Genomic DNA, 25715 nt, shown 5'->3' on the forward strand with positions numbered 1-25715 from the left:
ATGAAAAAATGACAGAGAGGAAGGCGAGAAACACTTTTTATTTCAACAGACTCTCGCGTCGTCCCTTCCGTCAAAACTCTAAAGGCCGATTGCACATTTCCTATCTTCACAATAAAAGCCCTGCTTCATGCTGCCTGCGCTAACAAAATAAGAGTCTCGGAAAGCTGGCGTGCACAAGCACCAGCTTTCTGAGGGATCGCTTGTGCACGCCAGTTTTCCGAGACTCTGTATTTAGTTAGCGCAGGCAGCATGAAGCAGGGCTTTTATTGTGAAGATAGGAAATGTGCAGTCAGCCTTTAGAGTTTTGACGGAAGGTACGGCGCGAGAGTCTGTTGAAATAAAAAGTGTTTCTCGCCTTCCTCTCGGTCATATTTTCATAATAATGATCTTGCAGCAGCCAGCGTCATCTCACAAGACCCTCCGGTACCTGCGCTAACTAAATAAGAGTCTCGGAAAGCTGGCGTGCACAAGTGATGTGCACGCCAGCTTTCTGAGGGATCGCTTGTGCACGCCAGTTTTCCGAGACTCTTATTTTGTTCATTCGGGGCAAGGAAAAACTCAACCTAATGGGACAATGAGAAACCTTGGAGGGGACCGCAGATGTGAGCGACCAGTGCAATGGACGTCGAATGGATCTCGCATAATATTGTGGGATTCCAGTCCATAGCGGATCTAACATAATAGTGAGAGTCCAGCCCATAGTGGGGCCAGCTGGAGCCAGGTCAGCAGCGCAGATATGTCCCCAACCGATGCACAGGTGAGCGGTCCACCCAGGGTCACGACTTTGGACAGCCAGGACTTCATCCGTGGCCACTGAACCTGATTGATTGATTGAAACTTGTATTAGTAGATTGCACAGTACAGTACATATTCCGTACAATTGACCACTAAATGGTAATACCCCAATAAGTTTTTTTTACCTTCTTTAAGTCGGGGTCAACCTTAATTAATTCATGATGTTGGGATTGTATTAGGCTGGTGATGAGCAGTGTCTGGGTTTCTCCACACATACTGCTTAGAATTAACCCCAAAAAGCTCAATCTTTTTCCACGAAGGAAAGGGGGGCAGAGCAGAAAAGAAGCGGCAGATCAACTGGTCTAAAAGGGGGGTCTATTTAACGAATAGAGTATACAAATGACTTTTAAGATGGGACTTAAATGCTTCTAGATCGTGATAAAGACAGGAAACGACGCTCGTTTGCGCCCATTTTTTATTCAGTTAGAAGTGTTTATTTCTTGTTTAGCACTTTGCAATCATACTACTTGCTGGCTATGCTTATCACACAGCTCATCCTCTGTATATTCAGGCTCAAAAATATAAAGTTCTGGATCATAATTTGTTCCAAAGTAGTCGTTGATTCTCACGAAGCCTGCCATGATTCGTAGTCTTGTGTATTGTTGAAGAAAATAGCAAACACTGTGATGCATCTGTTTACATAATTTGCCTCTGTATGGTTACAATGACCAAAATATGTAAATAGTACATGTTATTAGGAATGTGCCTGTTACTACATGACATAAATACTTACAGTGTATATACCGTATTTTTCCGACTACAAGTCACAGTTTTTTTCATAGTTTGGCCAGGGGTGCGACTTATACTCAGGAGCGACTTATGTGTGAAATTATTAACACATTACCGTAAAATATCAAATAAAATTATTTAGCTCATTCAGGTAATCAATCAATCAATGTTTATTTATATAGCCCTAAATCACAAGTGTCTCAAAGGGCTGCACAAACCACAACGACATCCTCAGTAGGCCCGCATAAGGGCAAGAAAAATCTCACCCCAGTGGGATGTCGACCATGCTGACTATGAGAAACCTTGGAGAGGACCCCCCCCTCCCCCAGTGGACCAAAAGCAATGGATCTCGAGCGGATCTAACATGATATTGTGAAAGTCCAATCCATACTGGATCTAACGTAACCGTGAGAATCATGTCCAAAGTGGATCCAATATCAATCAATCAATCAATGTTTACTTATATAGCCCTAAATCACTAGTGTCTCAAAGGGCTGCACAAACCACTACGACATCCTCGGTAGGCCCACATAAGGGCAAGGAAAACTCACACCCAGTGGGACATCGGTGACAATAATGACCCAGTGGGACGTCGGTGACAATGATGACTATGAGAACCTTGGAGAGGAGGAAAGCAATGGATGTCGAGCTAGTCTAACATGATACTGTGAAAGTTCAATCTATAATGGATCCAACACAGTCGCGAGAGTCCAGTCCAAAGCGGATCCAACACAGCAGCGAGAGTCCCGTTCACAGCGGAGCCAGCAGGAAACCATCCCAAGCGGAGGTGGATCAGCAGCGCAGAGATGTCCCCAACCGATACACATCCTGGGTCCCGACTCTGGACGAGCGGTCCATCCTGGGTCCCGATTTTGGACAGCCAGTACTTCATCCATGGCCATCGGATCGAACCCCCTCCACAAGGGAGGGGGGGGACATAGGAGAAAAAGAAAAGAAATGGCAGATCACCTGGTCTAAAAAGGGGGTCTATTTAAAGGCTAGATTATACAAATAAGTTTTAAGATTGTGATAGCAAAATTTCTTGTACTCGTTTTAATTGATGATGTTCTTTGAACGGGTCGCCAAAAGTTGTTTATTGGGCTCAAGAATGTGACACTTAGCAAGAGATCTATTATCTGATCAAGCTCTGGCTCCTGTGTCTTTGATGTAACATGTGGACTTTAGTTGACCTGGGCATATGTGTCATCTAATCTTGACCCCCAACAGAGCTAAATTGTTCCCCTTTCCTGAGTGACCCCCCCACCCCCTTTCTGGGCAAACGACACCCTCTCCTTCTTCACAGGACTTTGGGTATTCATTCCACTGGTGTACTGTATGTAAATGAGCATGGAGGGTGGGACTTCTGAGAATGTATAATTGTCATGTCAAATTCTAAAGGAGTTAGAACAAGCTGGAACGAACGGATGTGTCGTTCTGGTTTGGTCTCGCTTTGCAAAGCTTGTTATTATTTGTTTGTTACTTTAATAAATCATTTTAAAGCTATTTGTCACTAAAGGATCGTCTTTAAGAAATGTCCACGACAAGATGAGACTTAAATGCTTCTACTAAGGTAGCATCTCAAACTGTTACCGTTAGGTAAGAGACTAGACGTACAAGATTTCATGGGATTTAGCGATTAGGAGTGACAGATTGTTTAGTAAACGTATTGCATGTTCTATATGTTATAGTTATTTGAATGACTCTTACCATAATATGTTACGTTAGCATACCAGGCACCTTTTCCGTTGGTTATTTATGCCTCATATAACGTACACTTATTCAGCCTGTTGTTCACTATTCTTTATTTATTTTAAATTGCCTTAAATTGCCTGGGGAGGAGACCCTGCCCCAAGTGGAGGAGTTCAAGTACCTAGGAGTCTTGTTCACGAGTGGGGGAAGAGTGGATGGTGAGATCGACAGGCGGATCGGTGCGGCGTCTTCAGTAATGCGGACGTTGTATCGATCCGTTGTGGTGAAGAAGGAGCTGAGCCGGAAGGCAAAGCTCTCAATTTACCGGTCGATCTACGTTCCCATCCTCACCTATGGTCATGAGCTTTGGGTCATGACCGAAAGGATAAGATCACGGGTACAAGCGGCCGAAATGAGTTTCCTCCGCCGTGTGGCGGGGCTCTCCCTTAGAGATAGGGTGAGAAGCTCTGCCATCCGGGAGGAACTCAAAGTAAAACCGCTGCTCCTCCACATCGAGAGGAGCCAGATGAGGTGGTTTGGGCATCTGGTCAGGATGCCACCCGAACGCCTCCCTAGGGATGTGTTTAGGGCACGTCCAGCTAGTAGGAGGCCACGGGGAAGACCCAGGACACGTTGGGAAGACTATGTCTCCCGGCTGGCCTGGGAACGCCTCGGGATCCCCCGGGAAGAGCTGGACGAAGTGGCTGGGGAGAGGGAAGGCTGGGCTTCCCTGCTTAGGCTGCTGCCCCCGCGACCCGACCTCGGATAAGCGGAAGATGATGGATGGATGGATGGATGGATGCCTTTCAAATGTCTATTCTTTGTGTTGGGTTTTATCAAAAATATTTCCCCAAAAATGCGACTTATACTTCAGTGCGACTTATATATGTTTTTTTCCTTCTTTATTATGTATTTGCGGCAGGTGCGACTTATACTCCGGAGCGACTTATACTCCGAAAAATACGATACAAAATGTGTTTTTGCCCTAATTTCTGCTGAGCAGCTCACCCTGAACATGTTAGACACAATTAAATGAATTACAAACCATTCTGTATTTCTCTTTGGCATCTTACAGGCAAGCAAATGAAGAATACCAAGTCCTGGCAAACTCATGGCGCTACTCCTCTGCTTTCTCAAACAAGCTCTTCTTCACCGTCGTGGACTATGACGAAGGAGCAGATGTTTTCCAGCAGGTTGTATTTTTTAAAAATTCATACTTAGTTTGCGTTATACATTGTTTTTGTCCCTCATTCTAAATATGGCCATCCACATATTTATCCTTTCAGCTTGTCAAAAGTAATTCTGGTCTTGGAAAAGGCTTTGAGTGTGTTAGATTTATTTAGTAAATGAGCTGTTGTATTGCTTATTGTTCTTGTTGTTCTGCCTCATGAGTACATTTTACACACATATGGTCTTTCAACAGCAAACTAATATCACATCTAATATTCATCACATTCTTATTGTGTTCTAGAAAGTGGCTCGTTCTTTTTTACTTTAAGATAGATTCAAACATTTGGTAAGATGTGTTTATTTTCAGACCGGCATATCATAAACATTTCTCAATGTGGTATAAAGAAGAACTCACTGTGTGGGTTTCTCTGATGCAACGCTCCAATACGGATGAATAAAATCATATTAAATCAAACTCGGTTTATACAGCAACAAAAACGTGCATAACAACACACAAATACATGCACACAGCACGGTGGACAATAAAGAAACAGAACACAGCATACAGGATTAAGGGAAAAAAAGCCACCTTTAAGGCGTCCGCACTGGAGAATAACTAAAAATGATACCATCTAAAATAATATTGTAAAACATATGATGAAATATCATACAAACATATAAGTACATTGAGTTAATAAAAACATTGATAGAATAATAGCAGTAATAATCGCAATAAATAAAATAGAAAATAACACAATAAATAAAGAAAAGATAAAAAAATAAATATGAAAATTGAACATGATTAGTAAAAAGCTTGAATAAATTGTGTCTTGCAGGTTTTTTGGGGTTGTTTTTGCCACTCTGTGTCTTTGCTCTGGTTAAGGCTTTCAAGTGATTAATTTTTCAAATCAGAATAATCGCACTCTAAACTCTGATTAATCATTATTAACCATGGTTTATATTTTATTGCGTAAATAATACGCCAATATTTGGACACAAATGCTATTTGGTAGTCAGAATGTCATACAGGAACATTTTTTCCATGTTTTACTGAACTGCAAGTCATTAATATGCCCAAAAACTGGTGACAGTATGTATGATGATAATTAAGTGCACATTTTAAAAGTCCATCCATCTTTTTCCGCTTATCCGAGGTTGGGTCGCGGGGACAGCAGCCTAAGCAGGAAAGCCCAGACTTCCCTCTCCCCAGCCACTTTGTCCAGCTCCTCCCGTGGGATTCCGAGGCGTTCCCAGGCCAGCTGGCAGAGATAGTCTTCCCAACGTGTCCTGGGTCTTCCCCGTGGCCTTCTACCGGTCGGACGTGCCCGAAACACCTCCTTAGGGAGGCGTTCAGGTGGCATCTTGACCAGATGCCCGAACCACCTCATCTGGTTCCTCTCGTTTTGGAGGAGCAACGGCTTCACTTTGAGCTCCCCCCGGATGGCAGAGCTTCTCACCCTATCTCTAAGGGAGAGCCCCGCCACCCGGCCGCTTGTAACCGTGATCTTGTCCTTTCAGTCATAACCCAAAGCTCATGACCATAGGTGAGGATGGGAACGTAGATCGACCGGTAAATTGAGAGCTTTGCCTTCCGACTCAGCTCCTTCTTCACCACAACGAATTGATACAGCGTCCGCATTACGTAAGACGTCACACCGATCCGCCTGTCGATCTCACAATCCACTCTTCCCTGACTCGTGAACAAGACTCCGAGGTTCTTGAACTCCTCCACTTGGGGAAAGATCTCCTCCCCAACCCGGAGATGGCACTCCACCCTTTTCTGGGCGAGAACCATGGACTCAGACTTCACACTCCGCCGCGAACCGATCCAGTGAGAGCTGAAGATCTTGGCCAGATGAAGCCATCAGGACCACATCATCTGCAAATAGCAAAGAGCTAATCCTGCAGCCACCAAACCAGATACCAACAACAACCTGACTTCGCCTAGGAATTCTGTCCATAAAAGTTATGAACAGAATCGGTGACAAAAGGACAGCCTTGGCGGAGTCCAACCCTCACTGGAAACGTGTCCGACTTACTGCCGGCAATGCGGACCAAGTTCTGACACTGATCATACAGGGAGCGGACCGCCACAATCAGACAGTCCGATCCCCCATACTCTTTGATACTCTTTGAGCACTCCCCACAGGACACGGTCGAAAGCCCTCTCCATATCCACAAAGCACATGTAGACTTCCAAATTTAAAAGTATTTGCAATAATATTGCCAACAAGGTACTAATCGATATTTTAGTAAACACATCCATAAAGAGCTTACCATAGTGCACGATTTACTCGTTAGTTCAACCAGTTGTTTAAACAAACACGCTCGTTTACCTTTCAGACGGTACAATGCCACATGAACTCGTGTGATTACTTACAGATGGCCAATGTTCTCCGGTAAACAATAGCAGTTCACATCCAGCCAGTAGTTGCAACTTGATGCTCTTGTTTGTGTAGTACAGTTGCTTCATCTTTGCTGTAATTCTGCCTCTCCAAGGTATTGTTCGACGGACCAGATGTGATGATATAAGGGCTTGGCAATATACCGGTACTATAGTTCAATCATCAATCAATCAATGTTTACTTATATAGCCCTAAATCACTAGTGTCTCAAAGGGCTGCACAGACCACCACGACATCCTCGGTAGGCCCACATAAGGGCAAGGAAAACTCACACCCAGTGGGACGTCGGTGACAATGATGACTATGAGAACCTTAGAGAGGAGGAAAGCAATGGATGTCGAGCGGGTCTAACATGATACTGTGAAAGTTCAATCCACAATGGATCCAACACAGTCGCGAGAGTCCAGTCCAAAGCGGATCCAACACAGCAGCGAGAGTCCCGTTCACAGCGGAGCCAGCAGGAAACCATCCCAAGCGGAGGCGGACCAGCAGCGCAGAGATGTCCCCAGCCGATACACAGGCGAGCAGTACATGGCCACCGGATCGGACCGGACCCCCTCCACAAGGGAGAGTGGGACATAGAAGAAAAAGAAAAGAAACGGCAGATCAACTGGTCTAAAAAGGGAGTCTATTTAAAGGCTAGAGTATACAAATGAGTTTTAAGGTGAGACTTAAATGCTTCTACTGAGGTGGCATCTCGAACTGTTACCGGGAGGGCATTCCAGAGTACTGGAGCCCGAACGGAAAACCCTCTATAGCCCGCAGACTTTTTTTGGGCTTTGGGAATCACTAATAAGCCGGAGTCCTTTGAACGCAGATTTCTTGCCGGGACATATGGTACAATACAATCGGCAAGATAGGTTGGAGCTAGACCGTGTAGTATTTTATACGTAAGTAGTAAAACCTTAAAGTCACATCTTAAGTGCACAGGAAGCCAGTGCAGGTGAGCCAGTACAGGCGTAATGTGATCAAACTTTCTTGTTCTTGTCAAAAGTCTAGCAGCCGCATTTTGTACCAACTGTAATCTTTTAATGCTAGACATGGGGAGACCCGAATATAATACGTTACAGTAATCGAGACGAGACGTAACAAACGCATGGATAATGATCTCAGCGTCTTTAGTGGACAGAATGGAGCGAATTTTAGCGATGTTACGGAGATGAAAGAAGGCCGTTTTAGTAACGCTTTTAATGTGTGCCTCAAAGGAGAGAGTTGGGTCGAAGATAATACCCAGATTCTTTACCGTGTCGCCTTGTATAATTGTTTGGTTGTCAAATGTTAGAGTTGTATTATTAAATAGAGTTCGGTGTCTAGCAGGACCGATAATCAGCATTTCCGTTTATATTTGAGACGATACTACCAAACCGGTATCATTTGATGTGCCTTTGTTAGGCTGTTTGCAGGGCAACATCTTTGGCGTGTTTATGTAGGATCCTCTCTGATGCACAATGACACGATGTGCATCAAACTTTATAAATATATGGCGCTCGGTACTGACTTCTCAAGTGTGATACAATGCATTCAGCTTTTGGTGAGTGACTACAGCTTTATTTACACATACACCAATTTGCTCGAACATATATCTCTCCTTATAGCGACTTTAACACTAATCTCATCTGTTTATGTTGTTCAGTTCTGTTAGCGACTTAGCACGGAAGTTAATCATAGCTCCTCTTTGCAGCTTGCTCGGTGTGTCAAATGTTTAACTACAACTCGGTTTAAAAGTGCATCTACTAAAAAAATAGCTTTAAACCCCACAGCCAGCGGCGTTTACCGCAGGGAGCGAGTGGAAGCCCCATCTATTCCGCGCACAAGCGTGAGGATATAAACCCAGCATTCATAAACAAAACAAATTAAAATGGCTTTGATTGAGAAACAGCTAACTTTTTAAAGAATAAACAACGCATTACGTTAGTACTTAGAACAAAAATAATCGGAGTACCCACAACACCGGCTCTAGCCATAAAACACTGAGACGTTCTTAAGCACTTTGAAGGTTTTTTTTTAGTATATCAGTGTATATTGGATGCCGGTATTCAAACTAAAAATGCCGCAGTATCATTGTTGGTACATATCGCCTAGGTGATGTGATTTATAGAGTAGGGCAAAAAAGTATTTAGTCAGCCACCGATTGTGCAAGTTCTCCCACTTAAAATGATGACAGAGGTCTGTAATTTTCATCATAGGTACACTTCAATTGTGAGACAGAATGTGGAAAAAAAACATCCAAGAATTCACATTGTAGGAATTTTAAATAATTTATTTGTCAATTATGGTGGAAAATAAGTATTTGGTCAACATTCAAAGCTCTCACTGATGGAAGGAGGTTTTGGCTCAAAATCCCATTCATTCTTTCCTTAACACGGATCAATCGTCCTGTCCCCTTAGCAGAAAAACAGCCCCAAAGCATGATGTTTCCACCCCCATGCTTCACAGTAGGTGTGGTGCTCTTGGGATGCAACTCAGTATTCTTCTTCCTCCAAACACGACGAGTTGAGTTTATACCAAAAAGTTCTATTTTGGTTTCTTTTAACTACATGACATTCTCCCAACCCTCTGCTGTATCATCCATGTATCCATTTTGGTATAAACTCAACTTGTCGTGTTTGGAGGAAGAAGAATACTTAGTTCAGGGGTCGGCAACCCGCGGCTCCGGAGCCGCATGCTGCTCTTTGGCAACTCTGATGCGGCTCAGCTGCACAATTGCCGACCCGCCAGATTGTTGCAGGGAGATTCCGGAATTCAATGCCCCTCCCTGACATCACCCGGAGTCAATGTTCTCCAATTTTCACTCGGACTACAATATTAAAGGCGTGCCATGATGATATTACTCTTAACGTCCTCTTGAACGTCATCTCGCCCGCCCTTCACGGAATGCTATTTGCGTCCTCTTGAACTTCATCACGTCCGCCATTCACGGAATGCTATTTGTGTGCCGACCGGACACATGCATTTCGCTGCTTCTATCGGCACATGTATGAGATTGCAAGGCATACTGGGTGACACAGAGTACACTGAGGGTTGTGATATAAACAACTTTAACACTCCTACTAATATGCGCCACATTATGAACCCACACAAAAGAAGAATGGCAAACACATTTCGGGAGAAAATCCTCACAGTAACACAACATAAATGCAACACAACAAATACCCAGAATCCTTTGCATCCATGACAAATCCTGACTATGTTATACACCCTGCGAGCACCAACCCCCTCCCCACCCTCCCCTCCCTGCGTGGTTGAGGTGGGCGGGCTTTGGTGCTTGCGGGGTGTATAACATAGTCAGGAATTGTCATGGATGCAAAGGATTCTGGGTATTTGTTGTGTTGCATTTATGTTGTGTTACTGTGAGGATTTTCACCCGAAATGTGTTTGTCATTCTCTTTTTGTGTGGGTTCACAGTGTGGCGCATATTAATAGGAGTGTTAAAGTTGTTTGTATCACAACCGTCAGTGTACTCTGTGTCACCCAGTATGCCTTCGAGTCGTGTGCCGGCTTCTGCGGAAGGCTCTCACAACATGTTGCTGGACTGGCAAGCAGATTGTACATGTTGTAAAAGGTGTTTAAGGCAATGGCTTCATAGCATGCCGTTATTCTTGTCATCTGGGTGACCACCAGCAGATATCGGCGAGAATAGTTGCGGCTCCCATTGTCTTCCTCATTTTGTAAAACGGGTCGAAATGGCTCTTTGAGTGTTAAAGGTTGACGACCCCTGACGTAGTTGCATCCCAAGAACACTATACCTACTGTGAAGCATGGGGGTGGAAACGTCATGCTTTGGGGCTGTTTTTCTGCTAAGTGGACAGGACGATTGATTCGTGTTAAGGAAAGAATGAATGGGGCCATGTATTGTGAGATTTTGAGCCAAAACCTCCTTCCATCAGTGAGAGCTTTGAATGGTTGACCAAATACTTACTTTCCACCATAATTTACAAATAAATTCTTTAAAATTCCTACAATGTGAATTCCTGGATTTTTTTTTTTCACATTCTGTCTCTCACAGTTGAAGTGTACCTATGATGAACATTACAGACCTCGGTCATCATTTTAAGTAGGAGAACTTGCACAATCGGTGGCTGACTAAATACTTTTTTGCCCCATTATATCTTCTTACAGGACTTGGTTTTCACTGATGTTAGGTGGTTTACATGCGGTGGCTGTCCGTTTAGTAAAGGCCTAAATTTAACTTAACCGTGGTACTTTTGTTGACAGTATTGACACAAATAAACCTCCAGCGTAGCATTCTCCTCTGCTTTTTGTCGATGTAGCATTCATGCGATCGGCGCCATCATCGAGTATGTGTTTTGCTTCCAGATGCTATTTTCAACTTGATGTGCACGGATGACAAGAACGTCTGTTGCTCCAAAAAGTAACCTCCGTTTAATCTAAAGTTCTGATTTGAAGGATAAAAGCTTGGTGCCACAGGACTCCAGGATTCGCAAGGGTTGATAGGATGAACGTTAGAAGGCGCAATGCCATTAAGACTTTTAAAAACTAATATTACAACTTTAAAATCGACCCCTGAAGCGGACGGTGAGCCAATGCAGCGACTTTAAAACCGGCTTAATGTGCTCCCGCCCTCTGGTCCTCGTCAGCAAATGATTTGTTTTACAATATTACTTATTTTTTCTTCAGTAAATGAAACAATGCATTACATGCCTGTTGGGAATTTCAGGGTACCTCACAATACAATGCAATATGACTCACGGTAACCATCAAATCCTAATGTGGTGATGCTGCAATAGGGGTGATACAAAATGCACAGTCAAATTCAAAGTTTTTTCACATGAAAAAAAAACTACCCTATGTTACGTCTCGTCTCGATTACTGTAACGTATTATTTTCGGGTCTCCCCATGTCTAGCATTAAAAGATTACAGTTGGTACAAAATGCGGCTGCTAGACTTTTGACAAGAACAAGAACGTTTGATCACATTACGCCTGTACTGGCTCACCTGCACTGGCTTCCTGTGCACTTAAGATGTGACTTTAAGGTTTTACTACTTACGTATAAAATACTACACGGTCTAGCTCCAGCCTATCTTGCCGATTGTATTGTACCATATGTCCCGGCAAGAAATCTGCGTTCAAAAGACTCCGGCTTATTAGTGATTCCCAAAGCCCAAAAAAAGTCTGCGGGCTATAGAGCGTTTTCCGTTCGGGCTCCAGTACTCTGGAATGCCCTCCCGGTAACAGTTCAAGATGCTACCTCAGTAGAAGCATTTAAGTCTCACCTTAAAACTCATCTGTATACTCTAGCCTTTAAATAGACCTTTTTAGACCAGTTGATCTGCCGCTTCTTTTCTTTCTCCTATGTCCCCCCCTCCCTTGTGGAGGGGGTCCGGTCCGATGACCATGGATGAAGTACTGGCTGTCCAGAGTCGAGACCCAGGATGGACCGCTCGTCGGGACCCAGGACGGACCGCTCGCCTGTATCGGTTGGGGACGTCTCTACGCTGCTGATCCGCTTGAGATGGTTTCCTGTGGACGGGACTCTTGCTGCTGTCTTGGATCCGCTTGAACTGAACTCTCGCGGCTGTGTTGGAGCCACTATGGATTGAACTTTCTCAGTATCATGTTAAACCCGCTCGACATCCATTGCTTTCGGTCCCCTGGAGGGGGGGGGTTGCCCACATCTGAGGTCCTCTCCAAGGTTTCTCATAGTCAGCATTGTCACAGGCGTCCCACTGGATGTGAATTCTCCCTGCCCACTGGGTGTGAGTTTTCCTTGCCCTTTTGTGGGTTCTTCCGAGGATGTTGTAGTCGTAATGATTTGTGCAGTCCTTTGAGACATTTGTGATTTGGGGCTATATAAATAAACATTGATTGATTGATTGATTGATTGTTCTGAATATATTCGAGATTTTGATTCTAGTAGAAGTTTTACAGCCGTTGAAGAACACGAGGAAGCCAAAGTATGTTTTGGTCCCCTTCTCCACAACGGTGACTCGACTCAGTTGAGGGACGCTTTAAAAGAAGTTTAAATCAGTGAAACAAAGAAAGTGATATGTAGCGAAAGCGTATTAATTGTGTCGTAATATACTGTTGCGATCCTAACCATCAGTGTATTTGCCTGAAAGAAATGCAAAACACGCAAACAAGTCAATTATTTTGAATTGTTGTTGTAAGTGAGCAATGCGTTGCTCCTGCATTTCAATAAACGAGAATACCATACAAAAGTTATTTGATTTCAGGAATTAATTTCGAACAAATATTAAAGGCTTAGAAAGTTGTACAATTTTTTGACAAGGGCTTCAACCTGCAGTACAATATTCAACATTTTGCCTTTTTTAATTTTATGAAGTATTATATGTTTTTTTTTGTTTTTTATAAGCTGTCAACTATAGGCATCAATCAATCAATCAATCAATCAATCAATGTTTATTTATATAGCCCCAAATCACAAATGTCTCAAAGGACTGCACAAATCATTACGACTACAACATCCTCGGAAGAACCCACAAAAGGGCAAGGAAAACTCACACCCAGTGGGCAGGGAGAATTCACATCCAGTGGGAAGCCAGTGACAATGCTGACTATGAGAAACCTTGGAGAGGACCTCAGATGTGGGCAACCCCCCCCCCTCCAGGGGACCGAAAGCAATGGATGCCGAGCGGGTTTAACATGATACTGAGAAAGTTCAATCCATAGTGGCTCCAACACAGCCGCGAGAGTTCAGTTCAAGCGGATCCAAGACAGCAGCAAGAGTCCCGTCCACAGGAAACCATCTCAAGCGGAGGCGGATCATCAGCGTTGAAAAGTCCCCAACCGATACACAGGCGAGCGGTCCATACTGGGTCCCGACGAGCGGTCCATCCTGGGTCTCGACTCTGGACAGCCAGTACTTCATCCATGGTCATCGGACCGGACCCCCTCCACAAGGGAGGGGGGGACATAGGAGAAAGAAAAGAAGCTGCAGATCAACTGGTCTAAAAAGGAGGTCTATTTAAAGGCTAAAGTATACAGATGAGTTTTAAGGTGAGACTTAAATGCTTCTAATCAGAATGATTAAAAAATATGATTGCTAAATTGGTTGATTATTACATTATGTGTACTGATGACCAATTTGGGTTGCAACTTGTCATTAAGGAGTAATAGTCCCACTGCCAAAACCGGTTATTTTACATTAAAACATGGTCTTTTGCAACTATTTGGAAATGGAAATGGAAATGATTTATTGTCAATTTCTTAACATGCACAAGACACATAAAAACTGAAAAGTACATTTTCGGCACAGTTCCACTAAGAGCAGACGTACGTTACAGGGAGACAGGATGGGACCGCCAACGGATCAGCCATTTTTATGGCGCTCCTTAAAAAAAGCCCTGGAAAGCCCAGAGAAACAAGCTGTGGTGAAGGTGTGGGGTGGGGGAGGGGAGGTGTGTGCCCAATTGTCTTGGGTGTGATGGTGTAATGTTTTTGTAGACTGAGGCCGGTCTGAAAACAGTGTGACTCCAGGTGTCGTTGAGAAGGGATGGAGGTCAAAAGCGTCCATCATTGAGGTGTCCTAGGGGGTGTTTTTCAGGACAGCCTATTCCTAGCGTCAAGGCCATTATAGGGCGTCAAATCTTAGATTAGGATGTTTGTTTTTCGTGAACAGCCAAAACAATAACTTGTCCGTTCTTAGTCCATGCCGGCTCGCTCTAATTCAATTAAAATTTATTTTTCGCCAAATTCCTCCATTCCTAGCGTCAAGGCCATTCGAGGGCGTCAAATCGTAGATTAGGATGTTTGTTTTTTGCGAACAGCCAAAACAATAACTTGTCTGTTCTTAGTCCATGCCGGCTCTCTCAAATTCAATTCAATCTTCTTTTTGGGCAAACTTCTCCACGATCTGATCCATCTTGCGATTTCGTTCAGAAATCGCCACAGTCTGTGTTCCCACAGCCCAGCCCAAACCTTCCATTGCGACATTGCAGCAGTTTCTCAAGCCCTTTTCAATCAAATGTATGATTGATATTTGTGTCTACATACTTGTTTTTGCATGTTTTTGAAGCTAGCTCTTGCTTATTCATGTCTGCATTCATGCACACGGTCCTAATCAAAAGGATGTTCACCATTTGAGGACACTTTTTAAAGTACAATCTCGAGTACATGCTAATGAGCCAGTTTTGTTGAGATTAATTGCAGATACATTATCAGCAACCTATCAGTTAGATGATAATTGAAGAAACAAAGCCCAACTGAAGCCGTTGGAGGTTCTCTCCTGCTCTGCAGATGACTGTCTGTCATGCCGGAGTCCTGTTTTGGTGCATCAGGTCCTGGAGGCACTGAATGCATCAAAGAGATGATCAAATCAGAAGATTATTGCGATATCTTGGAGCAAAATGTGTTAGCCAGTGTCTTATAAACTAGTTTTAAGGCAGATATTTCAGGTCCAAAGGAATACCACTCGGCAGTATTAAAGTCGAATTGGGGAAAAAGCAGTCAGTCTTGACCTAAATAAGTATTGAAATCCTTTGGAGAAGTGAAACTTTTTACTGAAAAAAGGACTCATAGAAACTTTAAAATAGCTTGAGCACACAGTAATGGGAAAATGGTAGATAGTTCCAGAGGACACATGCAATAGGCTTCCTGATTCTCTTATTTGCATTATAGTTTTCCCCCTTTCCATTTGTCTATTTTGTCAACATTTTGTCTTGGTTTTGCGGTTATTTAGGGATCAGGCACAATGTTGCAGCTATAAAAAGAGCTAGTGATTAGAAGAGCTAATAGTCTTGCATCGGTGTTTAATTGCAGAACTGCATGCCACTTATGTAATACATTATATTACGGGTGTAACAGTACACAAAAATTTCGGTTCGGAACGTACCTCGGTTTAGAGGTCACGGTTCGGTTCATTTTCGGTACAGTAAGAAAACAACAAAATATAAATTTTTGGGTTATTAATTTACCAAATTTGTAAACAATGGCTTTTTGCTTTTAACATTGGGAACACTATAATAATTCTGCCCACGTTAATCAACATTAAACAGCCTCAACTTGTTGCTCAGATGAAATAAAATGACAAAACGTTTCTTCTACATATAAAAAGTGCAACTTTAGACAGTTTCAAGTGAACTCATCATGCTCAATTTATTACAGCATTTGGGGAGTGTGTTGTTGATTTTTATTATGTAAATGTTATATTTGTATCAACATGTGATAGCATCGACCATGCCATTCAAAACAAAATGATTAATGTAACTATAGCTGAAAAAATAGTAAAACTGCAATAGGAGAGACTATTCATCCCTGAACACCATGGAGTTCATGTAGGCTTAATGATGCACTTACATTAATATATCACTAGCATACACATGCATACGCACGCACACACCGCACAATGAGCTAACACACACAGCGCAAAATGAGCTAACGTTACGCTAAAATTTAATTAGCCTTCACCTCAAGCCAGGACTGCGAGCGAGCTGAGCTGCAGTTTGTTTCTAGAACGTTGACTGGGAGGTGTTTATTATAATTTGGGGAGAGTTCGCTGCTCACCTGCCAAACACCTATCTGCTCGACGCTGAAGCGCTGACGACATGTGCTCTGAATGCGCACTGCGGATTGGCTGTTACCGCTATACGTGTAACCAATCAGATGGTTGTGTGGGTGGGATAATGCTGGGTGCTGTGTAGGAGACAGAGGCAGAACGGAGCGGAGCAGCTTGTTAAGACTTTAGATTTGGCGGCTACTTCATATGTTCGTGTGGAAACCCGTTTGGTATACCTCCGATCCGAACCGTAACCCCCGTACCGAAACGGTTTAATGCAAATACACGTACCGTTACACCCCTACATTATACAGGTGTAACTCACTCAAAAAAATTGACTATCGTGCAAAGTTTTGTTTATTCCAACATCCATCCATCCATCTTCTTCCGCTTATCCGAGGTCGGGTCGCGGGGGCAACAGCCTAAGCAGGGAAACCCAGACTTCCCTTTCCCCAGCCACTTCGTCTAGCTCTTCCCGGGGGATCCCGAGGCGTTCCCAGGCCAGCCGGGAGACATAGTCTTCCCAACGTGTCCTAGGTCTTCCCCGTGGCCTCCTACCGGTTGGACGTGCCCTAAACACCTCCCTAGGGAGGCGTTCGGGTGGCATCCTGGCCAGATGCCCGAACCACCTCATCTGGCTCCTCTCGATGTGAAGGAGCAGCGGCTTTACTTTGAGTTCCTCCCGGATGGCAGAGCTTCTCACCCTATCTCTAAGGGAGAGCCCCGCCACCCGGCGGAGGAAACTCATTTCGGCCGCTTGTACCCGTGATCTTATCCTTTCGGTCATGACCCAAAGCTCATGACCATAGGTGAGGATGGGAATGTAGATCGACCGGTAAATTGAGAGCTTTCCCTTCCGGCTCAGCTCCTTCTTCACCACAACGGATCGGTACAACGTCCGCATTACTGAAGACGCCGCACCGATCCGCCTGTCGATCTCACGATCCACTCTTCCCTCACTTGTGAACAAGACTCCTAGGTACTTGAACTCCTCCACTTGGGGCAGGGTCTCCTCCCCAACCCGGAGATGGCACTCCACCCTTTTCCGGGCGAGAACCATGGACTCGGACTTGGAGGTGCTGATTCTCATTCCGGTCGCTTCACACTCGGCTGCGAACCGATCCAGTGAGAGCTGAAGATCCCGGTCAGATGAAGCCATCAGGACCACATCATCTGCAAAAAGCAGAGACCTAATCCTGCGGTCACCAAACCGGAACCCGTCAACGCCTTGACTGCGCCTAGAAATTCTGTCCATAAAAGTTATGAACAGAATCGGTGACAAAGGACAGCCTTGGCGGAGTCCAACCCTCACTGGAAACGTGTTCGACTTACTGCCGGCAATGCGGACCAAGCTCTGGCACTGATCGTACAGGGAGCGGACCGCCACAATAAGACAGTCCGATACCCCATACTCTCTGAGCACTCCCCACAGGACTTCCGAAGGGACACGGTCGAATGCCTTCTCCAAGTCCACCTGTTTATTCCAACAGTTGAAATTAAATTTTTGATGATTGGCTCATGAAAACCTTGATTTGAAAATCGAAATTGTTTTTAATTGCTTTTAAATATCCAAGCCAGTGGTTCTCAAACATTTTTATCAAGTACCATCTCAGCAAAGATGTGGCTCTCCAAGTACCACCATAATGACCAACATTGAAATACAGTAGCGTAGTAGGCCTATTTATTCATTCAGAGCAAGGCAGAGGTTTTTATTTAATACAGGCAAATACAACACTGTACTTTAATCGAGTGATTCTTTGGCATACGACAGTTCGAAGCTATGATCATCAATTATAACAAAGGCTTGACATGTTTTACCTTGCATGTAATGAGTTTATATTAGGGCTGGGCGATATATCGAAATACTCGATATATCGCGGGTTTGTCTCAGTGCGATATAGAAAATGACTATATCGTGATATTCGAGTATTCGTTCTCACACGGTTGCTTTTTGCTGTGGGCATTACACTACAGGCTCTTTTCAATCTTCCGTGTTTCTCCTTCTCACAGACAAGCGCACCTTCTTACATACGTCATATATTGTGGCATCATACGCCCTCGCATGAGAAGTAGCAGCATGGGTAACATTAGCTGTGATGCTAGCGGAGTGGTGCGAGTGGTAATACGAGAGAAATAAGGTGCCAATCTGGTAACAAATGAAAGAATAATTCATTCTTAAGAAAAGCAGCATCCATCATCTGGCGGTGGTTTGGCTTCAAACGGGAATATGTCGAACAAGTATGCGGCAGAAGCGTTGTTACAAAAAGTAGCTCTGCTAATTTGTAGCATCATTTGAAAAGTCCCCCGCTAGAAAATGAAGAGTGCTTGAAACTGCATGTCAACATCTCCTTTTGGTGCCTTACCCACAAAATACCGAAGCAACCATTTCCAGATCAACACTGTATGAAAAAAAAATAGTCAACAACATAACTTAATAACGTCCGAAGTAACCTACCACATAGCAAAGGAAATACACGATTTAATTTCCTGTTATGCAGCTCATTCTTATATGACAGTTATTGAAATATCTTGTGTGACATCATGCACAAAAGTGCACTTTATTTGTTTTAAACTATTGTAGATGCGTTCTGTACAAAAAGTGCACTTTAATTTAGTGTTGTTTTGATTCGTCAACTTAGTGACATCATGCACAAAAGTGCACTCATAGCTTGTTTTAAAATGTCTCTGACAATCTTGCACTTTCTATTTTGAAATGACTTGAATGTTTGTGCCACTGCTTAATAACTCTTTAATAAATACAGTTTTGGTCAATTGACTTAGTTGTGGTTTCCCTCTCTGCATGAAAGTTTAAAATGAGCATATATTAGAAGAATGTTTTAATGTAGACACACAGAATCTTCATAATGCTGTGGTTGTATGTATCAAGTGTTCATTCAAGGCTAAGGCAAAATATCGAGATATATATCGTGTATCATAGCTTAAAAATATCGAGATATCAATAAAAGGCCATATCGCCCAGCCCTAGTTTTTATCATATAGTGCAGGGGTGCCCACAGTTTTTCTGCAGGCGAGCTACTTTTCAATTGACCAACTCGAGGGGATCTACCTCATTTATATATATCATTTATATTTATTTATTTATGAAAGAGACATTTTTGTAAACAAGTTAAATGTGTTTAATGATAATACAAGCATGTGTAACACATATAGATGTCTTTCTTTCACGAAGACAAGAATATAAGTTGGTGTATTACCTGATTCTGATGACTTGCATTGATTGGAATCAAACAGTAATGATGATAACGCCCACATTTTCAAATGGAGGAGAAAAAAAGTTGTCCTTTCTGTACAATACCAGATGAAAGTGGTTGGTTTTTGGCATCTAATTCATCCAGCTTCCATACACTTTACAAGAAAAACATTGGCGGCAAATTCCGTAGCTTGCTTGATTGACATTCACGGCACCCGAGGGTCTTGTGAGATGACGCTGGCTGCTGCCAGTTCATTATTATGAAAAAATGACAGAGAGGAAGGCGAGAAACACTTTTTATTTCAACAGACCTTCGCGCCGTCCCTTCCGTCAAAACTCTAAAGGCCGACTGCACATTTCCTATCTTCACAATAAAAGCCCTGCTTCATATCGCCTGCGCTAACAAAATAAGAGTCCCGGAAAGCTGGCGTGCACAAGTGATGTGCACGCCAGCTTTCTGAGGGATCGCTTGTGCACGCCAGTTTTCCGAGACTCTGTATTTAGTTAGGGCAGGCAGCATGAAGCAGGGCTTTTATTGTGAAGATAGGAAATGTGCAGTCGGCCTTTAGAGTTTTGACGGAAGGTACGGCGCGAGAGTCTGTTGAAATAAAAAGTGTTTCTCGCCTTCCTCTCGGTCATATTTTCATAATAATGATCTTGCAGCAGCCAGCGTCATCTCACAAGACCCTCCGGTACCGTGAATGTCATTTAAGTGACGTCTTGGTGAAGATTGATGATCACTAATTTTTAGGTCTATTTTTTTTAAAAGCCTGGCTGGAGATCGACTGACACACCCCCCGCGGTCGACTGGTAGCTCGCGGTCGACGTAATGGGCACCCCTGATCTAGTGGTTTCTCTTTCGAAGTTGAAATGCTCTCATTAATGAACTTGTGCGCAATATTCAAATATTTAGAGGTAACATGTATGGTGTATATCAATGTACCATATTTTCGGGCTATGGAGCACACCGGTATTCAAGCCAAATTTTAGAATACCGTATTTCCTTGAATTGCCGCCGGGCATATAGTATGCGCCTGCCTTGAATTACTGCCGGGTCAAACTCGCTTCGCAAAATAATTAGCGCATGCTTAGTATTACCGCCTGGTCAAACTCGTGACGTCACCAGTGACACTTCCCCTGTCATCATTTTCAAAACGGAGGAGGCTGATTTCAATACCGGTAATTTGAAATCGCATAAAGGGAAGAAGATTGAAAGCTATTCAGTAGGATTTAAGGTCCATGCTTACATCACACTTACATTTTTACTGCATGCCTTTGGTAAGTGCCGGCGTGAGAAGAGGTTTGAACATAATTAGCCCATGCTTACTTTTACCGCATGCCTTTGGTAAGCGCATGAATGAGAAAAGGTTTTAAATTAATTATGGGCCGGGCTGCAATTCAAGGAAATAGGGTAAATAAATATGTTTACATATACTAGTCGGCAGAACCTAGCTTCTGTAGCCGAGGATCGGACCGCCAAGTGCCCTGCCTTCGGCTGTTGCCCAGCTCACAATGCACCCGACCTCTATGGCCCCTGCTATGGGTGGTGAGCCCATTGGAGGGGTGACCCACGTTGCCTCTTCGGGCTGTGCCCGGCCGGGCCCCATGGGAACAGGCCCGGCCACCAGGCGCTCGCCATCGTGCCCCACCTCCGGGCCTGGCTCCAGAGGGGGGCCCCGGTGACCCGCGTCCGGGCGAGGGAAATCTGGGTCCATGCTTTTTCATCTTCATAAAGGTCTTCGAGCTGCTCTTTGTCTGATCCCTCACCTAGAACCTGTTTGCCTTGGGAGACCCTACCAGGGGGCTTTATGCCCCCAGACAACATAGCTCCTAGGATCATTGGGACACGCAAACTCCTCTACCACGATAAGGTTGCAGCTCAGAGAGTCGGTATGAGGCCACGGGGAAGACCCAGGACACGTTGGGAAGACTATGTCTCCCGGCTGGCCCGGGAAGAGCTAGACGAAGTGGCTGGGGTGAGGGAAGTCTGTGTTTCCCTGCTTAGGCTGTTGCCCCCGCGACCCGACCTCGGATAAGCGGAAGATGATGGATGGATATACTAGTCGCACTGGACTATGAGCTGCAGATATATAGCGGTACAAAATATGTTTTATATGTTTGATTGCCGACACTAAATTGACCCTAGAGTGTGAATGTTGTCTATCCATCTGTGTTGGCCCTGTGATGAGGTAGCGACTTGTCCAGGGTGTACCCTGCCTTCCGCCCGAATGCAGCTGAGATAGGCTCCAGACAAGCGGTAGAAAAATAGATGGATGTTTATATACTCACCTTAATTGCTTGTCACACTACAGTAAAAAATTTGGGCAAACAAAACAGTTTTTGATGATGGACCCACTATCAACTAAAAAGACTCAATAACTCCATGGTAAAGTTTTGGACTGAAACAATACAAAAAGAGAGCACATTGTAACTTTGATACTAGCGCAGACACTTGTTAAAGTCTGAGCATAGTCGCTAATGCTAACAAAGCTAGCTTCATTACATTACATTACAATAACAGGGTACAAATATACATGAAAATTACATACATCACACATGGGACAGTTTAGTAAGTATAAATTGTGTTGTTTATATTGGAAAAATTGCAAACGTTACTTGGAATGCTGATTAGTGAAGTGAAGTGAAGTGAATTATATTTATATAGCGCTTTTTCTCTAGTTACTCGAAGCGCTTTACATAGTGAAACCCAATATCTAAGTTACATTCAAACCAGTGTGGGTGGCACTGGGAGCAGGTGGGTAAAGTGTCTTGCCCAAGGATACAACGGCAGTGACTAGGTTGGCAGAAGCGGGAATCGAACCTGCAACCCTCAAGTTGCTGGCACGGCCACTCTACCAACCGAGGTAAACCGCCCCCGATTAAAGAATCCTTTTGAGCAGAAACGCTATAGACGAATACTAAACGGGAAGTTAATATTCCAACTCGCATCACCTCTCCTGAACAACATATGGTGCCATAAAATGTCAGAAAAATTGTGTGTAAATTATCAAATAAAACTTTGGGTTCCGGACGAGAAGACAAAAGGCTGAAACCTTCCAAGAAGAATGCTCGTTAAACTTCACTGGACTCCCAGGCGGACAGATGGCAGAATCTGCCCAACTTCCACAGGAACTCTTTTTGAAGTATTTTTACGAACTCTTTCTTTGATCTATTTTATGGGACCCTCTTTGAACAATTTTATGGGACCTTCTTTGAAGTGTTCGGAAACCGAAGGCAACGCTGGTCACCACCCACTTCCTTGAGGAAGCAGCTGTGGGAAGGAGGGGGGGTGAAAATCAAATAAAGAAGGATGAGAACGGGTTTGGGGGCAGAGCACGGTGCAGGAACTGTACGGACAGTACAGGGCCATGTCTCTCCTCAAGATTGAGTCCAAGTTTAATTCTGTCTCTGTTTGATTCCTTGCCTTTTTGTCTTGTTTAATAGATATAATCAGTGTTTGAACCTGACATAAAACAAACAATAACACACCTTTTCAGTGTTTCTGTCAATGTTGCATGACAACTATTTGTTGAACACAAAACATTATGGCTGTCAGAATAATTGAATCTAAGTTATCACAAAACTCTGTGTTAGATTGAGTTCAGATCGCCCTGCAAGAGGACAAAAGCTGCCTTTGATCCCACCAAGCAAAAGGCTTTTAACACTCCACTTTGTAGGATGGGGAGCGACATGAGGGTGTCGGTTTCTTAAATGTATTGTAATCCACAGGAAGACTTTGTCCTTACCCAAGATATACAAAGCGGAGAGGAAGAAGGGCCTGACCTCCCTTCAGGCACCTTTTCTTTTAACTGTTTTGTAACCAAAGGTAATGGCTGTTTACGACCCTCTGCCCTTAGAAACAGCTGTTGCCATGTAATCAGGTAAAGTCCGAATAAAAGACGAGGCGTACAATCTTTCGTCAGAACGTGGGACGACACTGTACCCTTGTATAGTGTCCACGCGTTTCTCCTCAATTGCGCCTAATTGAATTCTGTCTCTGTTTGATTCCTTGCTTCTTGTCTTGTTTAATAGATGTCACCAGTGTTTGAACCTGACATAAAACAAACAATAACACACCTTTTCAGTGTTTCTGTCAATGATGCATGACAACTATTTGTTGAACACAAAACATTATGGCTGTCAGAATAATTGAATCTAAGTTATCACAAAACTCTGTGTTAGATTGAGTTCAGATCGCCCTGCAAGAGGACAAAAGCTGTCTTTGATCCCACCAAGCAAAAGGCTTTTAAAACTCCACTTTGTGGGATGGGGAGCGACATGAGGGTGTCGGTTTCTTAGATGTATTGTAATCCACAGGAAGACTTTGTCCTTACCCAAGATCTACAAAGCGGAGAGGAAGCAGGGCCTGACCTCCCTTCAGGCACCTTTCGTTTAACTGTTTTGTAACCAAAGGTAATGGCTGTTTACGACCCTCTGCCCTTAGAAACAGCTGTTGCCATGTAATCAGGGAAAGTGCGAATAAAAGACGAGGCGTACAATCTTTCGTCAGAACGTGGGACGACACTGTACCCTTGTATAGTGTCCACGCGTTTCTCCTCAATTGCGCTTAATTGAATTCTGTCTCTGTTTGATTCCTTGCTTCTTGTCTTGTTTAATAGATGTCATCAGTGTTTGAACCTGACATAAAACAAACAATAACACACCTTTTAAGTGTTTCTGTCAATGATGCATGACAACTATTTGTTGAACACAAAACATTATGGCTGTCAGAATAATTGAATCTAAGTTATCACAAAACTCTGTGTTAGATTGAGTTCAGATCGCCCTGCAAGAGGACAAAAGCTGTCTTTGATCCCACCAAGCAAAAGGCTTTTAAAACTCCACTTTGTGGGATGGGGAGCGACATGAGGGTGTTGGTTTCTTAAATGTATTGTAATCCACAGGAAGACTTTGTCCTTACCCAAGATCTACAAAGCGCCTAATTGAATTCTATCTCTGTTTGATTCCTTGCTTCTTGTCTTGTTTAATAGATGTCATCAGTGTTTGAACCTAACAATGGTCTTTAGCAAAGAAATATCATTTTTTATAAGCCGCAGGATTCAAAGCGTGGGGAAAAAAAAAAAGTGGCCCTACTGCCCGGAAAAATACTGTACTGTATTTTAATTCCCATTCCCATTGTTAATGTGGCGTTTTTGTTTCTGTAGCTGAACATGAACAGCGCACCGACCTTTATGCATTTCCCGGCCAAGGGAAAGCCAAAAAGAGCCGACACGTTTGACCTACAGAGGATCGGCTTTGCTTCAGAGCAGCTTGCCAAGTGGATTGCCGACCGCACAGATGTCCAGGTATGTTCTACAGAGGAGCTACAGTAGGTGGGCTGATTAGAGAGAATCACACTCCTCCAAAAAATGCCTGCATTGTTGACAATTTCATGGCACACGGCGTGACAAAATCCAGAAGATGCTGATGTAATTTATGCAGAAGCTCCAGTACCAACTTACCAAATTGGGATATTATTATCACAATAGAGACAAAGAACAAGCGAGAACAAACCTAATTTGTCGTTTATTAGCATTTATCCAATTAAGGCAAAATGTTTTGGCAGAACTTGTCTTTCGTTGTGTGGTTAAATGATTGGCCTAGTGGTTAGAGTGTCCGCCCTGAGTTCAAACCCCGGCCGAGTCATTCCAAAGACTATAAAAAGGGAACCCATTACCTCCCTGCTTGACACTCAGCATCAAGGGTTCGAATTGGGGGTTAAATCACCAAAAATTATTCCCGGGTGTGGCCACCGCTGCTGCTCACTGCTCCCCTCACCTCCCAGGGGGTGATCAAGGGTAATGGGTCAAATGCATAGAATAATTTCGCCACACCTCGTGTGAGTGTGTGACAATCTTTGGTACTTTAACTTTTTTGACTTTAATTTAGGTAAGACAAGTAAACAGTTTTACAATGCAGAAATTAAGGCTTATCCAAGATTATGTTTATTTACTGCTAAATGGTCATTGATTGATTGATTGATTGACACTTTTATTAGTAGATTGCACAGTACAGTACATATTCCGTACAATTGACCACTAAATGGTAACACCCGAATATATTTTTCAACTAGTTTAAGTCGGGGTTCATGTGAATCAATTCATTGTGAACACAACAAATGTAAAAGCACTCCAAGTGTGCAATTAGTATTGTTTCCAGTCTGGTTCAACATTCTGTTAAACAACAAAAAACATGTGACATTAACAACAGAGTATTATCAAGTTGATCGGACATGAAGT

General features: G+C 43.5%; 1 protein-coding gene across 1 annotated transcript in view; it reads left to right on the forward strand.

Annotated features, from left to right (window-relative positions):
• tusc3 (tumor suppressor candidate 3) overlaps positions 1–25715 on the forward strand; it is a 198799-nt gene that overhangs the window by 114070 nt on the left and 59014 nt on the right. Inside the window, exons 3-4 of the mRNA XM_061880223.1 lie at positions 4289–4406; positions 24642–24782. Of these exons, the coding sequence (XP_061736207.1) occupies positions 4289–4406; positions 24642–24782 (259 nt within the window). The remainder of the gene's footprint in view (positions 1–4288; positions 4407–24641; positions 24783–25715) is intronic.

Source organism: Nerophis ophidion, linkage group LG20 (assembly GCF_033978795.1).
Source record: "Nerophis ophidion isolate RoL-2023_Sa linkage group LG20, RoL_Noph_v1.0, whole genome shotgun sequence".
Lineage (NCBI taxonomy): Eukaryota > Metazoa > Chordata > Actinopteri > Syngnathiformes > Syngnathidae > Nerophis > Nerophis ophidion.